General features: G+C 50.8%; 1 protein-coding gene across 2 annotated transcripts in view; it reads left to right on the top strand.

Annotated features, from left to right (window-relative positions):
• The window catches only part of SLCO3A1 (solute carrier organic anion transporter family member 3A1), a 311,316-nt gene that overhangs the window by 240,192 nt on the left and 50,797 nt on the right, over nucleotides 1-20,327 (top strand). For both annotated transcript variants that reach the window (XM_049614065.1, XM_049614064.1), the window contains exons 4-5: nucleotides 1,173-1,436; nucleotides 17,057-17,221. In XM_049614065.1, coding sequence (XP_049470022.1) covers nucleotides 1,173-1,436; nucleotides 17,057-17,221 — 429 coding nt within the window. The remainder of the gene's footprint in view (nucleotides 1-1,172; nucleotides 1,437-17,056; nucleotides 17,222-20,327) is intronic.

The following is a 20,327-nucleotide window of genomic DNA, read 5'->3' as shown; positions in this document are numbered from 1 at the left end:
TCCTCTTCCCAAGCCTGTCCACCCATCTGGTCCAGGCCTGCAGCCCTGTTAGCTCTTAGCTCATATGCCATGCTCCTGTCTCCAAGAATTTCCTTCTGGGCTCCAGAAGCATGGGATTATCACCAAAGAGACATTTCTGAGCAGCTCATCTGGGAGTGCTCTATGAAAAGCAGTTGTAGAGAAAGACCCCCCCCCCCCAAAAAAAAAAAAAGAAAATCTACCGAGGGGTAAGCTATATAGTTTATGTCTTCATGACTTCAGCTGGGGAGTCACAGAAGGAATCACAAATAATAGCACAAGACTACGTGCACACTGCCTTTAAGCCCTGCAGAGCTCTCTAATAAAGGACTGCCCAAGCCACAGGCACCATCAAGATTTGAATGAACCTGTCCACTGGCAGTTCGGTAACAGGACCCCGGCTGTGAATATTGGGCTAACGCCATTGAAACGCCCAAGCACGTGCCAAGGACTCTGCTGAGCACTTTATATCTGGTGTGGCTCATTTGATCTTCCCCACAAACTCCGTAAGGTACTGTCCTCCTCCTCATCATCCCGCAGGTCAGTCAGCGAGGTACAGAGGGTTCAAATCACCAGCCTGGAGTCCTGCGGTGAGAAGCGAGCAGCAGGGTTTCACTCCAGGTCTCCCTGGCTCTGGATTTCATTCCGTGCCCCCCACCCCCGCCACTTTGTGATCTGGGAACCCGATTTAAGATGGGGCGTGGGGTGTGGGATGGCCTGTCAGATGAGCTGCTGCTTGAGGCGTGCCGGTGAGCGTCCGTAGTGAAAATAGACCCTTGACCGTGAATGCTTGTGTGCCTTCGTGCATTCGTCCGTGCACCTCAGCAGCTCTGCCTAGCCAGTCAGTTCCAGCCTTAATTCAGAGGGTGTCTGGCTTCTTACTGTTTTTGTTTAGACTGATAGAAACACAGAGGAGACAAGAAAATTAAGGAGGGAAAGCAATCAGCCTTCAGCTTTGGGAGAAACAGAAGCACTGACGTGGAACAAAAGGCAGCTTTGTGTGGCGTCCAGTCCCCGCTTCCCCCCTTCCACGCACCCCCCCCAACCCCAGGCCATTTCCAGAGCCCTCTCCTGTCTGTGCAGCCGACTCGAAAGCTCAGCCAGGTCCCGGCCCTGCCGCGGCCACTCCTCCTCACTGCTCTTTCTCGTTGCAGGTAACCTGGACATCACCCCGGATGACCCCCGCTGGATCGGAGCCTGGTGGGGCGGCTTTCTGCTCTGTGGTGCCTTACTCTTCTTCTCTTCCCTCTTGATGTTCGGGTTTCCACAGTCTCTGCCCCCGCACTCAGACCCTGCCATGGAGAGCGAGCAGGCCATGCTCCCCGAAAGAGAGTACGAGAGACCCAAGCCCAGCAACGGGGTCCTGAGGCACCCCCTGGAGCCGGACAGCAGCGCCTCCTGCTTTCAGCAGCTGAAAGGTAGCAGCGCCTTGGACGTGGCGGGAGGCGGGGGGCAGAGTGATGGCGGGGCTAGGACGCTGGGGGGGAAGGTTCACCGTCAGGACTGGGTGCCGGGGAGCTTGAGGTAGCACCATGCCTGTTCCCGTGGTTTGCTTTCTCTGGTCCTCTGCTTCCCTTTAGTCCTGAGAAATCAACCTGATGTTTCATCAACAACCTGATGTTTCAAAACAAAACAAAAGGCAGAGTAACTACCACTTAGCAGAGAGGCAGCAGACCAGTCTCCCCAGCAGACCCTAACTGGTCATTATAGCACCTGCTGCATCCTAAACAGAAATGTCCGTTGGGAGAAGGTTCTAGACCTCTCATGGAACCCTCAGAGTCTTTGAGGCCACCGCGTACAAGCGCGTTGGAGCAGGAAAGGACCTTGGAAGTAGGGCTTCCTTTGCCTGAAAGAGGCATTCTTCAAAAGCCACATCCAAAGTGCATTCCCTTCGAGTCTCTCCATCCCCTTCATGAGAGATGTGTTCCTCCCGAAAGAAGTATTAACTCAGTCTTAATAACAGAGTCACACTTGAGAACGCGGCAAAGCTCTCCCAGTTGTTTTTGGAAGGTAAAGAATACACGTCTCTTCTGACAGAATGGCGAGACACACACAGTGATGTGGAGTGAGAATGAGAAGCAGCCCTCCCCACCCCGTCCCACCCCTGGGTCGTTGCCCCATTTGGTAGGGTCTCTTCAAGGCAAACGGGCACGAGCTGCTTGGTGTCCGTCACGGCCCCCCTCCCCACTGCAAGGTCTGTGCAGGGCCCCTTGAGTCACAGGACCCCTTCGAGGGGATCCCTAGAGAACCTGCTGGGTTTTCAAAGCAGGCAAACGCAAGGCTGGGGCACTCCTTCTCGTTGAGGCTGTGCCAGGGGGAAGGTGGACGGGTCGCCTCTTTGCAGGGTCCGGGAACACCTGTCGGCAGCGACAGTCTTTCAGTGGTCGCTTTAGAAACTGGGTGACAGTCAGGGCACCTGGGTGGCTCAGTTGGTTAAGTGTCCGACTTGGGCTCAGGTCACGATCTCATGGTTTGTGGGTTCAAGCCCCATGTCCTGGCTCGCTGCTGTCAGCTCAGAGCCGAGAGCCTGCTTCTTATTCTGTGTTTCCCTCTCTCTCTCTGCCCTTCCCCCACTTGCACATTCTCTCTCTCGATAATAAATAACGTTAAAACAAAATTAAAAAAAAAAAAAGGAAACTAGGTGACAGTCTCTTTACCGAGCTTTTGTATAATGAAGTGCACCTTCTCTGGAGATGCTTGAGAGCCATGGGGAGGAGCTGAGGCCACCCTGTGCCCAGGTCCCCACTCGGCTGTTCACTAGAGCTGGGATCATTAACTTCTCCACGCTTCGTTTCCACAAGTACACAGTTGTAGCCTTGTTCCTAAGTGACAGTGTGGCCGGGAGAATTAAAGCACTGCCTGCAGAAGACTGACTGTTCATAGTGCCTATTCATTAGGGATCGGAAGAATTTGTTAATCCTCAGATGAGACTAATTAATAACCTAATGTTATGTCTGAATCCATATTCTGTAATCGTTTCTACCAAAGTATAAATTTGGAATTGCCCAAAGAAGGTCTTAAAAGCCAACTCTCTGAGTTCCAGAATGCATAGGTAGATGAGAAGGCCACCCACCTTGTGTCCTCAGAGGGCACCTTGACTTGGGCCCTCAGAAATCTTAACAGAAGAGCTCCCCCCTCCCCCCGCAAACAGCTGGTTAGAGGGAGATGCCTACTGTTTCCCTAATGGTGCAGGCGGCCACACAGAATATCCCAGTAACCCGATCTGCAGGAATAAATAGGGCTGACGTGAGTGGCCTTGCAGAGGACATCCTCGACCAGAGCAGCGGCAGCCTTTATGGGTCTTTCCTTGTCCCGGGGTGATTGATTGCAAGGGCTCTGATTGCAAGAGCTACAGCAGTAATCTCTTACCTTTCATCTCTGGGGGTGCAAAGATGAAGAGACACAATCATGCCATCAGAGTACTCACCATCCAGCATAGGGACAGACCAGCAAGCCAGCAAAGGCAGCCTAACACACAAAGGACTGTAGTAGCGAGCAACTGAAGGGGTGACAGAAATACAGCAGACCGGCAGGGGAGAGCCCACCTCCTGCGTCAGAGGCTGAGGGATGTCACGTCTTCAGAATTCTTGGGTTATGATCTAGTTGCTCATCGACTCCATTTGTTCAATTTCGTCAGCATGTGTCGAGACCCTATTAGGCTCCAGGGACACGGTGCTAGTAACCTAGGAAGCTTCTATTCGAGAGCTGGCGTCATAGCAGGGGGAGGCGTGCAAAAGACCGAGTTAAAGCAACGGCCAGGTGAGCGTTGGACACGCCGTGGCTGAACTGACCAGTACGTAGTTGGGTGGACAGGTCTGAGACTCACTATAGGTCATAGTGATCACAGGTTGTGATCTGTGCATGCACGGGCTGCACTTCTGATAATTCATGATTTTTAATTTAGAATTACAGTTCCCAGAGGCAGTAGGTCTGTTAATGGACCTAAAGAATGTCAGGAAAGGAAAGCAGCATGTCTAGAAGAATCCCCAGGAGCCAGGATACAGTGATGGGAGCTATTATGCTAATAAACAAGTTTTACACGTGCCAGCACATGGACGGGGGGGGCCATGGTGGTTTACATCCTTTCTTTTTCCACGTGAGACGATGTTTTAGCCACATGGACGTTTCCTCCAAAAGCACCACGTGGTGTCCCTGGTGCTCCCAAACTCTTGATCCCATTTGCAACCTTGGAAGCCCCCGGGGTCTCCTGGCAGTGTGCTGCACATGTATGAGTACAGATGAACTGAGTGGCATTGTTCGTGGAGGAATTAACGTTGCTCCAAAAATATATGTGTTGCAACTCCTCCTCTGTTTCATTTGAGCTTGCCTATGGGTTTCTTCTCCAGCCATCTGTCCGTGTCCCCGGCCGTGCCTTGCAGATAGGGAAGGCCTCTGGGAAGAGCTGGCACTGTGCCAGGAGCACCTGGCCCATCCTCTTCCCTCCTGGCCCTGGGACAGTCCCCCCACTCCTGGGAGAGCAGTGGGGCTGCTCATCTGGGTTCAAGCCCAGCTCAGCCACTTCCTAGTCATGCAACCTTGGCCGTGTTGGCTTTAATTCTGTTTGGCTTTCACATACGGTGTCTGGTTGATACTTCGCTTATTCCTGTTTATAGATGAGGAAACCAAGCTCCGGGGAGGTAGGAGTTCAGGCTTGTGGTTCATTGTTCAGGGTGCTCTCCCCCAAAAAGTGGGCTTCGAGGGTCTCTTTGTAACAAAGTTGGCCATTATTGGGTTTGCAACCCTGATAAGAAGAGGAGAGACCGAAAGCCCAGAGTGGTGGTCTTTAACTGTGTAGAGAAGCTGTTACTTCTTGCACAGCCCGGAAGTCCCCGTCTTGTAGTGACTGTCACATAACTGTTTAACAAAGCAGGCAGCAGGCAACCAAATGCTTGGGTTTGTGAGGCTCCAGTGTCTTCCTGGGTGGGAGTCTGCAAACCCAAGACACGTTTCTGCATCTCAGTTGTGCCACCAAGTAGCTTTTTCTTTGTGTCCTGGCTCTAAAGCCTCCCTTGCCCAACCTTGTTCTTAAGAGCGTTTTGCTGATTCGTCTTTCTTCACCCCCTCACGACCTTCTCTGTGTCCACAGCTGTGTCCACTCCTCCTGTCTATGCCAGAGCTGGGGGACAGGGCAGAGGGGGGCGGGTGGGCAGGACAGTGTGGCCTCCTGGATCTAGATGCTCAGGGTTTGTGGAACGATTTGGGAAAGTCAAGACCCAGAGGGAGGAAGGAATTCAGGGGGCCATTATAGACAGATGTACAGTGTTATCACCAGCTAGTGTGTTAAATCTCACATCCATAGTTTGTGTTTTATTTGGAAATTGTCTCAGGCGTCAGTTGCCCTAGAGGGGCTTTGATGGTTCGGATCCCGGCTCCTTCAGTAGCCTTATGCTATACACCTTCCCCATCACGTTCTGTCTGGTTGCTTGAAGACAACAGCCACTCTCCTCTTTTCTTTTTTTTAATTTTTTTTTAGTGTTTGTTTATTTTGGGAGACAGAGCATGAGCGGGGGAGGGGCAGAGAGAGAGGGGGACACAGAATCTGAAGCAGTCTGCAGGCTCTGAGCTGTCAGCACAGAGCCCGACGCGGGACGCGAACCCACGAACCGCAAGATCATGACCTGAGCGAAGCTGGACGCTTAACCGCCCGAGCCACCCAGGCGCCCCCTCTTTTTTTTTTTTTTTTAACGTTTGTTTAGTTTTGAGAGAAAGAGAGACAGAGCGCAAGCAGGGGAGCGGCAGAGAGAGAAGGACACACAGATTCGAAGCAGGCTCCAGGCTCTGAGCTGTCAGCAAAGCTTCACTGACTGAGCCACCCAGGTGCCCCTCCGGTGCGTGTCTTAGGCTACGTCTTGGGGCAATAAATGGACTCTCTCTTTAAGGAAAAGTGGCATCAGCAGGTGCTAGCTGACTTTTCAAGAGAGCGTACTTGAACTCCAGCCCTGCTTGCAACAGCCCTGGTGTACCCTAAAACAGTGGGTCTTCTAGACAAGGCTAGAGGCTAAAAGGGAGGGGAGGAACCCACTCCCTGTAAGGATTGGCCACATCCTAGCCCTCCGATGGGCTTTCTAGCTGGGATGAGTGTAACTGTTCCAGAGGTTTAAAATCCGAGCAGAAAGCCCTGCCTTTGATCACTGAAAGAGACGAGCAGTTAAAAGCTGCACGCTCTTGTCTCTGTGCACTTCATGCTGACTGCCAAGTGGCCTCTTCCTGTCCCAGAAAAATAGATGAACCGGGTGATGGCAGGGAACAGCTGAGCTGGCAGGGCTCGGGCGGGGCTTCAGGCTCAGAGTCTTAAAAACCACCCCCAAAACGCGGAGGATGGTTTATGAGTTCCCAAGCACTTGCAGGGAGTTCCCACTGGGTCCCGACAGTCCGGCTGATGAATGCCACTAATCTCCATTCCAGCCATCAAACCACAGAGCTTGGGGTTAAACTAGGTTCCCAGGTTGCCAGTGTTGGGGATGATGCAGCCAGGAATGGGGCCAGGTGCCCGGACTTCAGATCCTGAGCTCTTTCTGCTGTATTCCCTCAAGGATTCACTGGACTGTTAATGCCCTGAGAAGAAGAGGGGAGTCAGCCTGGGGCTGATTGAACAGAGACCCTTCCTGCGTCAGAGAAATGTCCCCTCTCTCTGTTCCACTTGCTCCTTTTCCAAAGGGGGCTTGCTCAGCTCCAAGGGGCCTTGCTTGTTCCACTTGCTCAGCCCCAAGGGACCTTGACTTGCAGGGGAGATGACATCTGCCCCCGTTGTTACCTTCTCCACCCTCCTGCCCTCCTAATGCCATCCATCCCTGGGCTCCGCTGACTTTACCACCTGAATCCGTCCGTCTCCGGCCTGCTCTGCTGTCTCCTGCATTCCAGTCGGCCCTGCCCCGCTGGTCTGCGTGCACAATACAGGGGTTGCAGAATGCATCTGATCCTATGACCACCTGCTGCTTAAAGGGACAGAGGTGGAGCCCTTCGTGGGGCTTCGCAGCCTCTTCTCACACCACTGCCGCCCTGTCCCTCCACACCAGCCTCCCTTCACCGGCTTCCATCCCCAGGCTCCCTTGCTCCCCAGACTTTGCATTTGCCGTTCCCTCGGCTGGAATTCTGGTCCCGTCATCAGTCCTCAGCTCCCAGTCACATCCCCAAGGACATTTCCCTGCCCTCCCGGGCATGTTGCTCTCCGTGTCATGGTCCTAACGTTACCGTTGCCTGAGTGATGATTCCCTTACTCTGCCCTGCCTCTATTTTGCCCCTGCTCCTGGACATCGGTGCTTGGTGCACCGTTGATAAACGGGGGGATACGGGGATCACTGGACGTGCGCTGCCACGCCCAGCAGTCTGCTGCTTTCCTTCAAGCTGTCCTCACCCCCAGCCCCCTCCCAGGGTCTTGGCCTGTGTTTGATCCACCAACGGATGCAGGCTCAGTGGGAGCTCTACCTGTGCTGACTGCCACAGCCAACCCACAGGTGACCTGCCCACGTGGGGGAGGGGCTGTTGGCCCAGTGGCTCAGGCGGACTTGCCCCGGTGACTTTGGGCTGTGCGAGTCCTCTGGCAGGTGTTTGGGTCTGGGGCTGGGTGCTTAGCCCTCCGTACCCACTGCTCTCCCGGTGTTCCGCAGGAGCCCCACATGTACCAGCCTGGCGGAGGGATGCGGCTCACGCCTCAGGCTTCTAGAACTGTGCCGGGCCTCCTCTATCCTCTTCCAGCTAGCAGCCAGCTTCTGCCACATTCTCCTTAATGAGGGGCCTGTGCCTTTGAGCATCACGTGATAGTGAGGAGCCGGCGTTCCGAGAGCCCTTGTTCTGCAGGCGAAATGGCTGAGTGTCTTTGATCATGCCATTTGTCTCCAGAAATGTGCTCTCCCCTCGTGTGGATTTCCCATTAAAATCTTCCTTCTTGATCCTGTGGCCAAGGACACCATCCCCACCCTCCCAAATGCTCGGAACCCTGTGCCAGGCTGTGTGGTTCACATGCTGCTGTGCCCAGGAGTCGTGCCTGCAGGTCCCCAGGACCAGTCTGGCCAGTGGCTTCCTCCTGTTCTAACCAGCGTTGGTGGAGGATGTGCTGGGGCGTTATGTCTGTGAACAGGATGCAAATTGTTCCAGAAAGCACCTGAGATAACATGTGACAGTACCCAGCGTGGTGCCTGGCACCCCATGGCAACCCCACAAGTGGTTTCTTAAGGAAAGAAGGAAGGAAACAACCAGAGGACAGCATTTCCCAATGGGGGTTCCTTGGAACACGAGTCCTCAGAGATGCTCAGGGAAAAACAAATCCGTGGGGGGAGGGAGGAAGGTTACATAGCCAAATAAGCCTGAGGAAATGTCTGTGTACTACGTGACCCTCTTGGAGACTCAGACGGTTATATTCGAGTATTAAAGGCCCTTGGGAAACCAGCTCAAAGGAAAGCTGGCTGGTGTTTTATGCTACAGGACCCCAGGACTCTCTTGTTCAGGTAAACTCTTCAAGCCTTTAGGAAATGTTACCAGAATAAGGATACAAGATGGTGGGGATCGCAGGAGGTTTGCAGGGATGTACTGAGTCCACAGGGAGGACCTGAAGACAGGTGCAGAAAGCATGTAGCATTTCAGCCTGATCTGCAAGGATGAGCAGGATCCCTGTGGGTGGAGGGAGGAGAAAGGCTTCTAGGCCCGGGGGCAGGCGCAAACAGAGGCAGGGGGCAGAAATGCCCAAGGGGCGCCTGGGTGGCTCAGCCAGGAAAGCATCCAACTCTTGATTTCGGCTCGGGTCATGACCTCATGGTTCATGAGTTCGAGCCCTGCATCGGGCTCTGCACTGACAGCATAGAGCCTGCTTGGGATTCTCTCTCTCTCTCTCTCTCTCTCTCTCTCTCTCTCTCTCTCTGCCCCTCCCCTGCTCATGCCCACACACTCTCTCTCAAACAAACTTTAAAAAAATGTCCAAGATGGGGGTGGGAGAGAGACATCTGGTTCTGGGGACTAGGACTTAGAAGAGGTCGTGGTAGAATACAGTCCCGTGTCCATTCCTGCACCTAGCAGAGTTCCTGGTATCTGAGGCCACTCAGTAAGTCTTCAGTAAAATTATGAATGGATTATGGAGGGCGTTCGCATTGCTCTTCTGAAGTGTCTGGACTTTATGAGCCGTTGTTTCCCAGCTAGGGGTTTGACTCAGCATCACCTGTGGGGTTCTTGAAACACGCCCACGCTCCGGCTGCACCCCCAGAGACTGATTCCATGAGTCTGTTAGGGAAGAGGGAGGTGGTCCAGGCACCCGGATGTCTTTAAAGCTCTCCGGCGATTCTAAGTGAAACCCCAACTGAAAACAAATACAAGAGGTGGTGAGGGTCCTTTGGGGGGTTTCCATCAGAGTTGTTTCTGCCACAGTTGCAAATAAGAAGAAATGTGGGGAGGAGACCCTCGCGTGAAATAAGCTTGGGACAGTGTGTGACATGACCCATTTGGGAGGTCCACAGTGACATTAGCACATTGAAGGCTCTGAGAAGGTCTGTTGTAAATGCAGCACTTCAGGAGGTAACGTTAGGGAGCCTGGGCTTAGAGACAGGCACTTGTATCAACTTGGGTGTCGAAATCCACCATTTCTCTTGTGAGCACTGCTCTTTCTTTTTCCAGCCGTGCGTTCCCCTACAGGCAGAGTTTTCGTGAATGCTAAATGCCACCGCTGATATGGCGCATCATGCTCCCGGAGAGGTTCTTAGGGGCTGGCCTGAAGTTACAAAAGTGGCGTTTTGCCTACGAAAGGCTCTTTATTTCTTTAGTCATTCTCTGCTTGCTCCCTCTGACAACAGAAAGATGCAACAGTTGCATCTGAGACAGCTTCCAGAGTCCCAGGCTCCTTTCTCTGTCTCACCATGCTGTTTTTCCGACTTCAGCCTCCTGGGGGTCACCAATTTGAAGCTGTAGGAGATAGCTGTGCCTCTGGGGGTGCTTGGGCTTAAGCCAGCTAACGTGCCCCCACCACTAATCTTTTTCTCTCGGGCCTTCTTGGCGGTGTTATGAGGAACTGGGGATTTAAAAAAGAATAGAACTGATTGATAGGGGCGCCTGGGTGGCTCAGTCAGTTAAGTGTCCGACTTCGGCTCAGGTCATGATCTCGTGGTTTGTGAGTTTGAGCCCCGCGTTGGGCTCTATGCTGACAGCCTGGAGCCTGCTGCAGATTCTGTGTCTCCCTCTCTCTCTCTGCCCCTCCCCTGCTCATGCTCTGTGTCTCTTTTCCTTAAAAATAAATAAACGTTAAAAAAATTAAAAAATGAAAAATAGGACTGATTGGGTCTGGGTTTCCCTGGCCAGTCCACACCCATTGGATGCTTGGGTTTTAGTCTAAATCCTCGTTTCCTGTGCCGATGGCGTCTTGTTTGTTTGCTCAAACCATGACCTTCTCCATCCACGGGACGTGGTACCTTCGGCCTGTTGCCAAAGACGGGTAAATGGAAGCCGGATAGCTGCTTGTCTCACAGCTGGCAACGAGAGGGTTCCAGGAAGCTCCCCTGGGTCCCTCAACAGCCCAGAACAGAGCCTGGGGGACAGTCTCATCTGCAGCGACGAGGTCACAATGAGCCCAAGTCAGCCAGTCTTGGGCCTGTACATAGTAGGCACTCGCTTCCAGAAGGCTGTCTGACACCAGGCTTCCCCTCCCACCCGGACTTCTCCCCACCCCACCCAAGGGAATGATGTAGGTACTTCTAGAATCGGCAGTGGAAATGGCCATATTAGCTACTTATTCCCACTTCTGTCACGGCCCATGAGCCTGTGGAATGTGACCCATGGTCTCTGTTTCCACAGTGAATGTTTCCTAAGAGATTGTGACAGTTACCTTTTGAGACTGCAGTGTGTTTATTTATTGGATTCTTTCAACCATCTTGCGTTTATTAAGCATCTGCTCTCACCGGGCATAGTGCCCACATCTAGGATTGGAGCTGCCCCATCTCTGTGTGCAGGTGGCTCCTCTCATGGGAGAGACCGGAGGACCCAGGCAAGGGTGTCCCGGGGACACTAGTGCACGGATGACAGCCTGCACGGGGTACAAGGGACCCATCTTGGTGACCTCCAAACATTTGTGCCATGCCAGGAAACTTCCTAGGACGCACCCTACCATGACTTCAATGTCATGCCTCCACTTTGGTGTTTATTCACATCTTTTTCGTTACTTCTTCCGTCCCCTTTCGTTTGGATTTGGTCGTGACCTGGAGGCTGTTATGTATCTTAGGCCCACCCCACTCCTTCCGCCGCTCTGTTCTCTTCTGCTCCTGGGACCTATGCTCTGGGAAGTGCTTCGTGACGACTTCTCTTTCAGAAAACCGCTTTTCCGTTGACTCACGTCCCCATGCAGAGACCTGAAGATTTAGAAGCGGGTTCTGGAGAGGAGGCAGACCTGAGTTTTGCATTCCAGGAGAGTGGTTTTGGCAGCCGCTCAGGCAAGCCTTGCTTTCCTTGTGTCCGCAATGAGATGGTGAGACCACCCTGCCGGAATAGCCCTCAGAGTGAAATGAAGGATCCTTAGCATGTTGGCCCTCTGACACTGCTGGCCCGGCAAGCAGGCAAGCATTGCCCGTCACTGTCATAATTACCAAACAGCTGCACACACTGGTTCTGTCTCCCCTTCTTGGGAGCATTAACCGTGATGTATTGACAACAATGTTATGAAAGAAAAAGAAGGCCAAGGCCAATTTCAGTAGCGAGCCTAAGGGCTGAAATATATGAGTCAAGGGCAGCACCACTGAGGCCCACAGCAAATGCGTTCCCGGGCACCATCAGGTCCCAGGAAGGGCGGCGGACAAGGTTGCGTGCCCCCGACCCCCTGACCCATCCAGCCTGCTGCAGAAGGGCATCTCCTTGGGAAGCCAGTGGCTCCAGCGGCAGCTCCCAGGAGCCCCGCTTTCCCCCCCAGTCACTTCCCAGCTCTGCTTACTTGTCGCGTCTGCTCACACACAGGCCTCCTTACAGCAGGCCTGGTGTCCTCCAGCTTGAGGGCTCTTGCCCTAACGTAGCCAAGGAGCACTTCCGTTCCATTAACTATCGTCATGCTCATCGAGGGCTTACCTGTGTGCCAGGAGCGCTGAGTCACATGCTTGCACGCACGGGGTCTCATTTAATCCCCGCAGCCATCCGTGGGACAGGGTGGCAAGCTCTGGGCATAGACCTTCTCAGTCTTAGAGATGGAATTCAGATCCCGGCACCCTGGCTCCTTACGGGACTCTGCAAGCCTTTCTTTCTCTCATTTCTTTCCCTCCCTTCCTGTCCTCCTCCTCTGGAAAAAACAAAAAAAAAAAAAAAAAACAAACAAACAAACAAAAAAAACCTCATAGACTAAGCCCCTGAGTCCTTTCCCCCAGCTCCCATAGGAGTTGTTGTATTATTATTTCTAAGCGTTAAGCTGCACCTTCGATCACCGGGGGCGGGGTCTGCGTGCTCAGTCCTCGGGCCAAGAGCAGCGCCTCTGCAAACCGGAACCTGAATAGCACCCTGTTAAGAGCACGTTCTGTGGCAGCCGGTGCCAGGGGTGGAGTTTCTGCCGTGCTTCCCTAACCCTGGGAACCACTCCCTGCCTCGGTTTCCTTATCTGTAAGTGGGGGCTGTACCTTGCCCCAGGATCACAGGTGTGCTATGAGGATTATGTGATTTGATGTGGAAGTGGTTAGAACGGTGCTTGGCGCCCTCGTGATGCTCTGTCGGCGTCCGTCCGCACAACTTCTCCAAACGTGCCTTTTTCCCTCCTGGAGGGACCTGCAAGCTTTCAAGAAATCTCAATCCTACAGGAATGGCTTCAGAAAACAGCAGTGGAAAACCCATCTTCCCTGGAGAACTCCCCCCCTGGTGCTGTTTTCAACTCCGTCCCAGCCTGCTGGTGATGGTATCTGGCTCCCGAGGAGAGGTGAGGTCTATCCCAGCTGGTGAGGCTGCCTCCCACCCCAGCTCCCAGCTTCAGAGGCTAAAATCAGCGGGTGGGAAGTAATGAGCTAAGGGGCACCAGGGGTGTTCAGTGGCCTAGTGTGGCCTTGGTTCATTAGTTTCTATTTGTCTGGGCCACCTCATTAGCTACGGCCTCCTTGGAAGGTTAGAATTTTATGGGTTTAGCAACCCATTTGAATGAAGAAGGCCTGAAATACTGGGATGGCCCTAGGATCAAGCTAATTAATACTCTTTTTCAAATTGGGGCTTTGGAGGGTAGGCTGAACCTTTGAAAAGGAATCTTTTGAGAGAGTTACAAGTCATTGCAATAAAACCTAGGATGGAGGGAAGAACCTGGGAGCAAAATAGCTGAACACGAGGAATCTGTCATTTCTGGCAGTGAATTGGCTTGGTAGAGGAAAAAAAAAAAAAAAAAGAAGAATGTTCTTCATGCAAATAAGATCCACTGAGTTTTCCCTGGGCCTTCTGTCAGATGATCCTCAAACTTAATAATTTTCACATCTAATTCAATGTGAAATTAGTCATTAGGTATTAAGACAAAAGCAGGCAGGCTCTCCTATCTCAACAAAGAATCTTTCCCACTGAAGTGGAATTATCTCTGGAATAATTAAGATGGTTGCTGAAGTATGAAAACATTCCATTAGCCAGAGTTTCTTTTGTCGAGAGGTACCCACCCCTTTCCCCAAATAAATCGTGATGGCCATGATCAAGGACAAGGAGCTACCGAGACCCAAATAATATGATCAAAATGAAATCCTCCTTGGTGTCCTTTCTGAGCCAGAGAACAGAGTTCCTAGTTCAAGGATGCTGGTGATTTCAGCTCAGCAGCGGATGGTCTGCGCCCTAACAAAGGAGATGAAGCCTGCAGTGAAAGGGATGATTGTTTTCCTGGAATGTCCCCAACCTGCCTGTTGATTGTTGGCAGTGTTTCCAGAGTTTAGACATCTTAATTACAAAAGAACGCAATGATCGCGAGACGGTGTTTCTATCTGCCAAACATAACCAGCTGGGGGCTTTCGTATTCACTCATTACAGAGAGGTACTGTGGTCGCTAGTTGGGATCCATACCTGTCTCTCTACAGTGTGAAGGTTGGTGTTCAGTGCCACACAGCCAACCAGTCCCTCATCACGGACACATTACCCCATCACAATGTGCCACACACAATAGCAAATCAGCCTTCACTCATTAGCAGTAATTTATGATGATGGAGTCTTAACATCCAATGGGCTTTTGAACATGAAAACAGATACCTCATTGCCCTCTGTTTACGCCCAATGTATTCATCTTCCATATTTGTTTAGCAGTCTACATTTTTAAATCTTGCACAGTCAACATCCCTGTAAATATTTGTATCATTCTTAAATAATGTGTATTTAACCAAGGAAAATTTCTCAATGTTTAAACACAGATTTAGACACTAAAGTAGACAGTTTTAGCATCATTTATTTGAAATGATGTTCCTAAAAAAGTCAGATTATCTTAAATTCTTGAAACCCTGCAAAAACAAACAAAACACATGTAAAGGTCAGTGCGTTTGCAAAAAAAAAAAAGTATAAATGAATGAATATTATAGATTTAAAGTTTCTGAGTGTGTGGGGTGTGTGTGTGTGTGTGCGCACGTGCGCGTTCTTGTACATGGTTGCATCATCCGACAGTTGCCTTCCTAAGGTTTTAGTAAATTTTGTGAGACTACTACAGGAAAGAAGAGGCCACCAGCTCTGGCCATTTTTTTAGTTGGGATGTAGGACAGAGTTTCTCAGCCCACAGTGATTCTGAGCATCTAGTTGTCTGACTCCATTCCCATAAGAGCGTTCTTCTCATTATGTCAAAGGATCTTTAAATCCTTCTCTTGGGGTTTTCATTTTTGAAGCTTGGTCTCTTCCATGGAAATGATAAATTTTCAGCTGTGCGTATCTGCCATTTCCTGACCCATTGTTCTGTCATTTTGATGTATTGAGCTTGTCTGTTAACATTATTAAAAACTTATGTATCCCCTATTATTATTTTATTCTAATTAGTTGGGCCATTTAGAGGTTTCATCTCCTAGGAGATGAGATTGAGTCTGTGTAATTAGCTCTCTTCTTTAGGACAGCTGGCTAATTCATCACCTTGGAATGCAGTTGTAGACTCCCGGCTCACCTGTTTATTTTGTGTGACCATGAACGCTGGTGGGTTCTTCCGAGACTTAGGATAATACTTGCTTCATCTGGGACTCAATCTTATCTTTTCTGTTTACACAGGTGGAAACAAGTATACCACATGCCAAATATTCTATATTATTATCACAACAGAACAGAGTTTCCCTAACTCCACTGGCATACCGCTTTTATAATTTTTTTGCCATATCTGCTGACCACCCGTACCATTATTTACCTAAGGCTTATCTTTAAATAACTTTAAATATGCTTGTTTTAACCTGGCATCGTTTTAAGCTATGAGAGCCATGAAAGCACACATTGGATATATCAGTTACATTTCAGTTGACTTTTTTGTAAGGACACATTAAAATAACAGCCTAAGTATTGAAGCGACGGGTTGTCCCCTAATACCCGCACCTGCAGGGACCCCTAGCGCACCGCCAGGAAATGTCATCGTACCATAGTTGAGGGGATCTGGTGGAACACCAAACACCAAGGATTCTACTTGCTGGCAATGATCCAAATAATGTGGTTGCATTCAAAGAATTAAAAACACAACAAGAACAACAACAAATCGCACATTTTTTTAAAGCACCAGTATAAGTGTGGAATCTTAAGTGGTTTATGAAACCACCTGCTTTGAGAAATATAGAGTATAATAAAATAAGACTTAAATGTATAACCTCAATAAGACCTGCCTTCTGACTCTGGTGGTGCTTAATACGGTGCACGAGTCACCAAGTGCTTTTGCCTGCCGTCGGTTCTCACCTGAGCCCCGGGCACCAGGCTGGGCAGGCAGCTTCTTCTGAGTGGGACTGGATGATGAGAAAAGACCACCTGAGGGTGAAGGAACAAATGTAGCAAAGATCTGGGGCAGAGCATCTCCAGAGAGGGAGGAGCCCCTAGTGCATAGCCTTAGGTGGGGAGGGCCTGCTTGGGATCGGAAAGAGTGGGAGCAGGCAGACTGGACTGGAGGGAGAAAGGGGTGTGGTAGGAAGTGTCATCCGATTGCTAAGCAGAAGTTTTGAGCAGGATGGTAATTTGAGTTGATCCCACTGGCCACAGTTTAGGGAATGATTATTTCAGATCAAAAGTCAAGACTCAACTGGTCTTGACCCTACCCTAGTTGGGTTGCTCTGGGACTCCCCGATGTGAGAACTCATGGAAACTTTTTCCAAGGAGTTGGCCATAGACGTGTTGAGAAGAGGTGGGGTTTGACTCAGCATATGTATGTATGTATATATGTGTGTGTGTGTGTGTGTGTGTGTGTGTATATATACACACGTGTATATATATATGTACAGACGTATGTATGTATGTATGCATTATTTTGTTTTTGAGAGAGAGAGTGAGCAGGGGAGAGAGAGAGAGAGAGAGAGAGAGAGCACATCCCAAGCAGGCTCCGTGCTCAGCACAGAGCCTGATGCAGGGCTTGATCTCATGACTGTGAGATCCTGACCTGAGCTAAAATCAAGTGTCGGACACTCAATCAACTGAGCCACCCAGGCGCCCCAAGATTGAACATATTTTCTTAACATACATATATAGTCACAAATATTTATCCTAGGTCTATTGATAAATATGTTTATATATACTGATGTAGTTATAACATTTACAATTTATAATTTATAATTAAATTCTATTTTTTCCTTTGAGAAACAAACCCCAAACTCTTTTTTTGGCAGGGCGGGGAAATGGAAGTAATTTGTCATTGCTTATAAAATATCTTACCATTTCCAGTAAACCAAGAAAAGGTGTGATATCGTTTCCCTCGTTGCATTCATTCTCAGTTTAAATGGCTAAATATCAGCCTGTATTTTGAAGCCAGACTCTTCACAGTTGTGGGTGACTTCCCATCGCTAGGTTTCAGCCTGAGCTACTGGGTGACACCCCGGGCTGTTTACTGAGATACACAAAAGCGTGTCAAGAAGGGACCCGGGGGGGGCAGAAGACCTGGGAGTGCAGTGTGTGACCATGGCTCTCTGCTTGTCTCTCCCTGCAGTGATCCCGAAGGTCACCAAGCACCTGCTGTCCAACCCCGTGTTCACCTGCATCATCCTGGCCGCCTGCATGGAGATTGCAGTGGTGGCTGGCTTTGCCGCCTTCTTGGGGAAGTACCTAGAGCAGCAGTTTAACCTTACCACCTCTTCTGCCAACCAGCTGCTCGGTGAGTCCGCCTCTCCGTCCCCCGGGGAGGGCAGAGGGCTGCCGTCCTGCGTGTAACACTCTCAGGGTCTACCGAGGCCCCCCAAAGAAAGAGCCCAGGCTCTACTGTTCCTTTAGCAGCAGTATTCAGGGACTCTGTGTGCAGAAGGCATTTCAAAGTATACTCTTGGGCTCAGATTTGCCAAAAGGATATGATAAAGACCTAGAATATAAATTGTATGTAAGAAGCCTTGTGACAGGCCAGGAGATCAGTAGATGGGTGCGAACTGCAGAACTGAGGAGACGAGGGAATGAAGGGAGAGGGGAATAAAGATGTATCCTGAAAGGCTAACAGGCTTCGGTCAGGTACGTAAAAAAAGTAAGAATATTTCTGGCAGCATGAAACCCGCAGTCAGCAAATACAGAGGTTGGAGGCCATGCACTCCTTTCCTGACCCCTGCCCGTGGCAGACATAATTTATGGATCATGGTACTCCTTCTCCCCAAGAGCCAGCATGGCCTTCCCATCCTTCTCAGTGGTAGTCTACAGGCATCCGTCCCACTGTTTGGAGTTGGCATGGTAAGGAAAACCAATTTGCCCTCAGGGGAAGAGCATTACTAAGGGGGAGCTAGGAAAGTGGCCTCCTCGCAACTGACCAGGGAGACGGGAGAGTTAAGGACTCCAGGGGTCTGGCTCGGACAGCTGGTGGTACCATTTGTGAAACCTGGAAACCTCAAAGAATCAGATCCGTGGGGAAGACGATGGGATCGCTTTTGAAGTTCCTGAGCGCGAGATGCCCGTGGTGTATCCACGTGGCCTCCTGGACTCGGCGGGGGATCCGGAAGGAGACTCGGGTGAGGCAGAGAGGTTTGGGAGCATCGGTGTATGGATGGAGGACACGGGAGTGAACGTTACGTGATGAGAAGGTGGAGAATTAGAGAAAAAGGGTGAGAGACCAACCGTGAGGAAACAGTGGCATCTGTGGGGGAGTTCGAGAGAAATCCACAGGGCATGAGAGTCCAGGAAGAGATGATTCCAAGAAGGAAGCTGTTAGCTTCCTCCCATTAGTTGCAATAACCAGGACGCCCTTCCACCTGTGTCAGAGCTGTGTCCGAGAAGTGGCGAAGCGGGGAGCCTGTGCGCTGTGTGGAGAGTAGCCCACACAGAGGGACGGCGTAGTCTGTGACTGTAGGACACTTTCCCGAAGCTCAGGTGTAGAGCAGAGGAGAGTGGCCCCAGCAGGCGGGCCGTGTGTGTCGGGGTCCAGGGGATGGGTGGAGATGCTGCATTGCTGGAAAGGTTGGAAAGGTGAGCAGGTTGCTAAGCGTAGGGGAAAGAGCCAGCACGAGGGGATTTGCGGGAAAGAGCGGGGTGTGGACGGACAGCCCTCGACAGAAAGGCTCATCCGTCCTACAAGTGCAGAGGAGAGAAGCATGAGTGTGGCCACTGAGAATCCGGCTGGGACAGCCCTGCATCTGAGAGAGATCTGCGGCCACACGAATGACCTTCTCTGGTAAGTAGGGGCGTCAGATCATCTGCTGAGGGGAATGGTCTTCTTCAGCGCTTCCTGTGTCTTTGCATGACAGCCAATAAACAAATGCAGAGCCGCTAACCCGTCACGAGTCATCAGGAAAACACATAACCACACTGAGATACCACGGACTGATAGCACCGAATGTTGGTGAGGATGTGGAGCAGCTGGAACTCTGGCGTGCGGCTGTTAGCAGTGCCCAAAGGTGGGAACGCTTGGGACAGCTCCTGGGCAGTGCCTGGTAAAGCCAGCGTTTATGCTGGGATCCATCCGTTCTACTTCTGGGCATGTTCCCACCAGAAATGAATGTTGAAATCCGTTCGTTTAGATACGCGTATGTGACAGCGTTCAGAGCCTCCTTGTGCATAATAGCCCCAACTGGATTCAGCCCAGATGTCTGTCGACAGGAGAATGGGTAAATAAATTATGGAATGCTCGTGCAGTCTTCACACAGCATGAGAAAGCAAGCCTTTTCATACCTGTCTCCGTGTGGGTGAATCTGACAGAGTTGAAAGACATCAGGCACAAAAGAGTACATGTTTATATGAGTTCAAAAGAGGAGAAGTTAATTAAAATGATGGAGGCCTTGATGATGGGTACTGTCTTTCCAGGAGGAGGGGGAGGGCAGCCACCAGGGAACCTTCCTGGGCTGCTGGAAATGTTCTAAGCTTGATTGGAGCCGTGGTTATAGGGGTGTATACAGATGCAGGAATTGATTGGCTGTTCCCGTAAGCTTTGTGTACTTCCCAGCACATGATGTATCTCAATTAAAAAAAAAATTAAAAACATACTATGATAATGCAGCTGGGTCACAGCACGTCTCCTTGGGAGCTGCTAGGGTTGCACAAGCCTTCTTTCTTTCTTTCTCTTTTTCTTTTCTTTTTTATTTTTTTACTAATAACGCTTTACCATCCACTTCTGTGTTAAGTGTCACTTCCAAGAAGTATTAGCAAAATGCAGGCAGCCCTTTAGCTCCTGTCTGACAGAGATACGTAAAACGGGTTTCTTTTATAATTAAAGTCATAACTTTTTCGTTATAACCTGGGGTGTCTCTGGGTTCGCCCTCCGGCAGCCAGTTTCTCCATTTCTTCCTCATTCCTGTGCTGCTGTTCTTACGTGCTGATTGCATTTGCTTGGTTGCTTCCGCGTGGCGCGGGGGGCTATGTTTTATTTCAGAATAGACTCCTAAGGTTTCTATTGACAAACAAATCAATAGTCTTCAGGGCAGAAGGTCAAAACAACAATCTCGCCTTCTTGCACCTGTTTCTTTCCCAGTGACTCTGTCTGTCAGAGGGCCTGGCAGGGGAGGACCTTGCGGAGAGGCCACCTGCTGGCCCATCTGTCAGTCCGTCTGTCTGACAGTCCACACAGCATGTGTGCCCTCTCCCTGTGTCCTGCTCGGGGCCTCACTTTAATCAGCATGGACCCTGGAGGGCGGGCGGTGGGGACAGAGCGAAATACTGGGAGCACCAGGCAAGGCTCTCATCAGAAAGTGCTTGGTTCCTACAGACCCAGGGGATAGGGCCCAAGCAGTCATCCCTGGGCCTTCGTGCGTGGCTCTGTGCCAGCCTTGAAGCCATCAACAAATGGGACAGAG

This window comes from Panthera uncia (assembly GCF_023721935.1).
Source record: "Panthera uncia isolate 11264 chromosome B3 unlocalized genomic scaffold, Puncia_PCG_1.0 HiC_scaffold_1, whole genome shotgun sequence".
NCBI classification, from domain to species: Eukaryota; Metazoa; Chordata; class Mammalia; order Carnivora; family Felidae; genus Panthera; species Panthera uncia.
The sequence above is the reverse complement of the archived record's forward strand: the minus strand, read 5'-3'. Positions and strand labels throughout refer to the sequence as shown.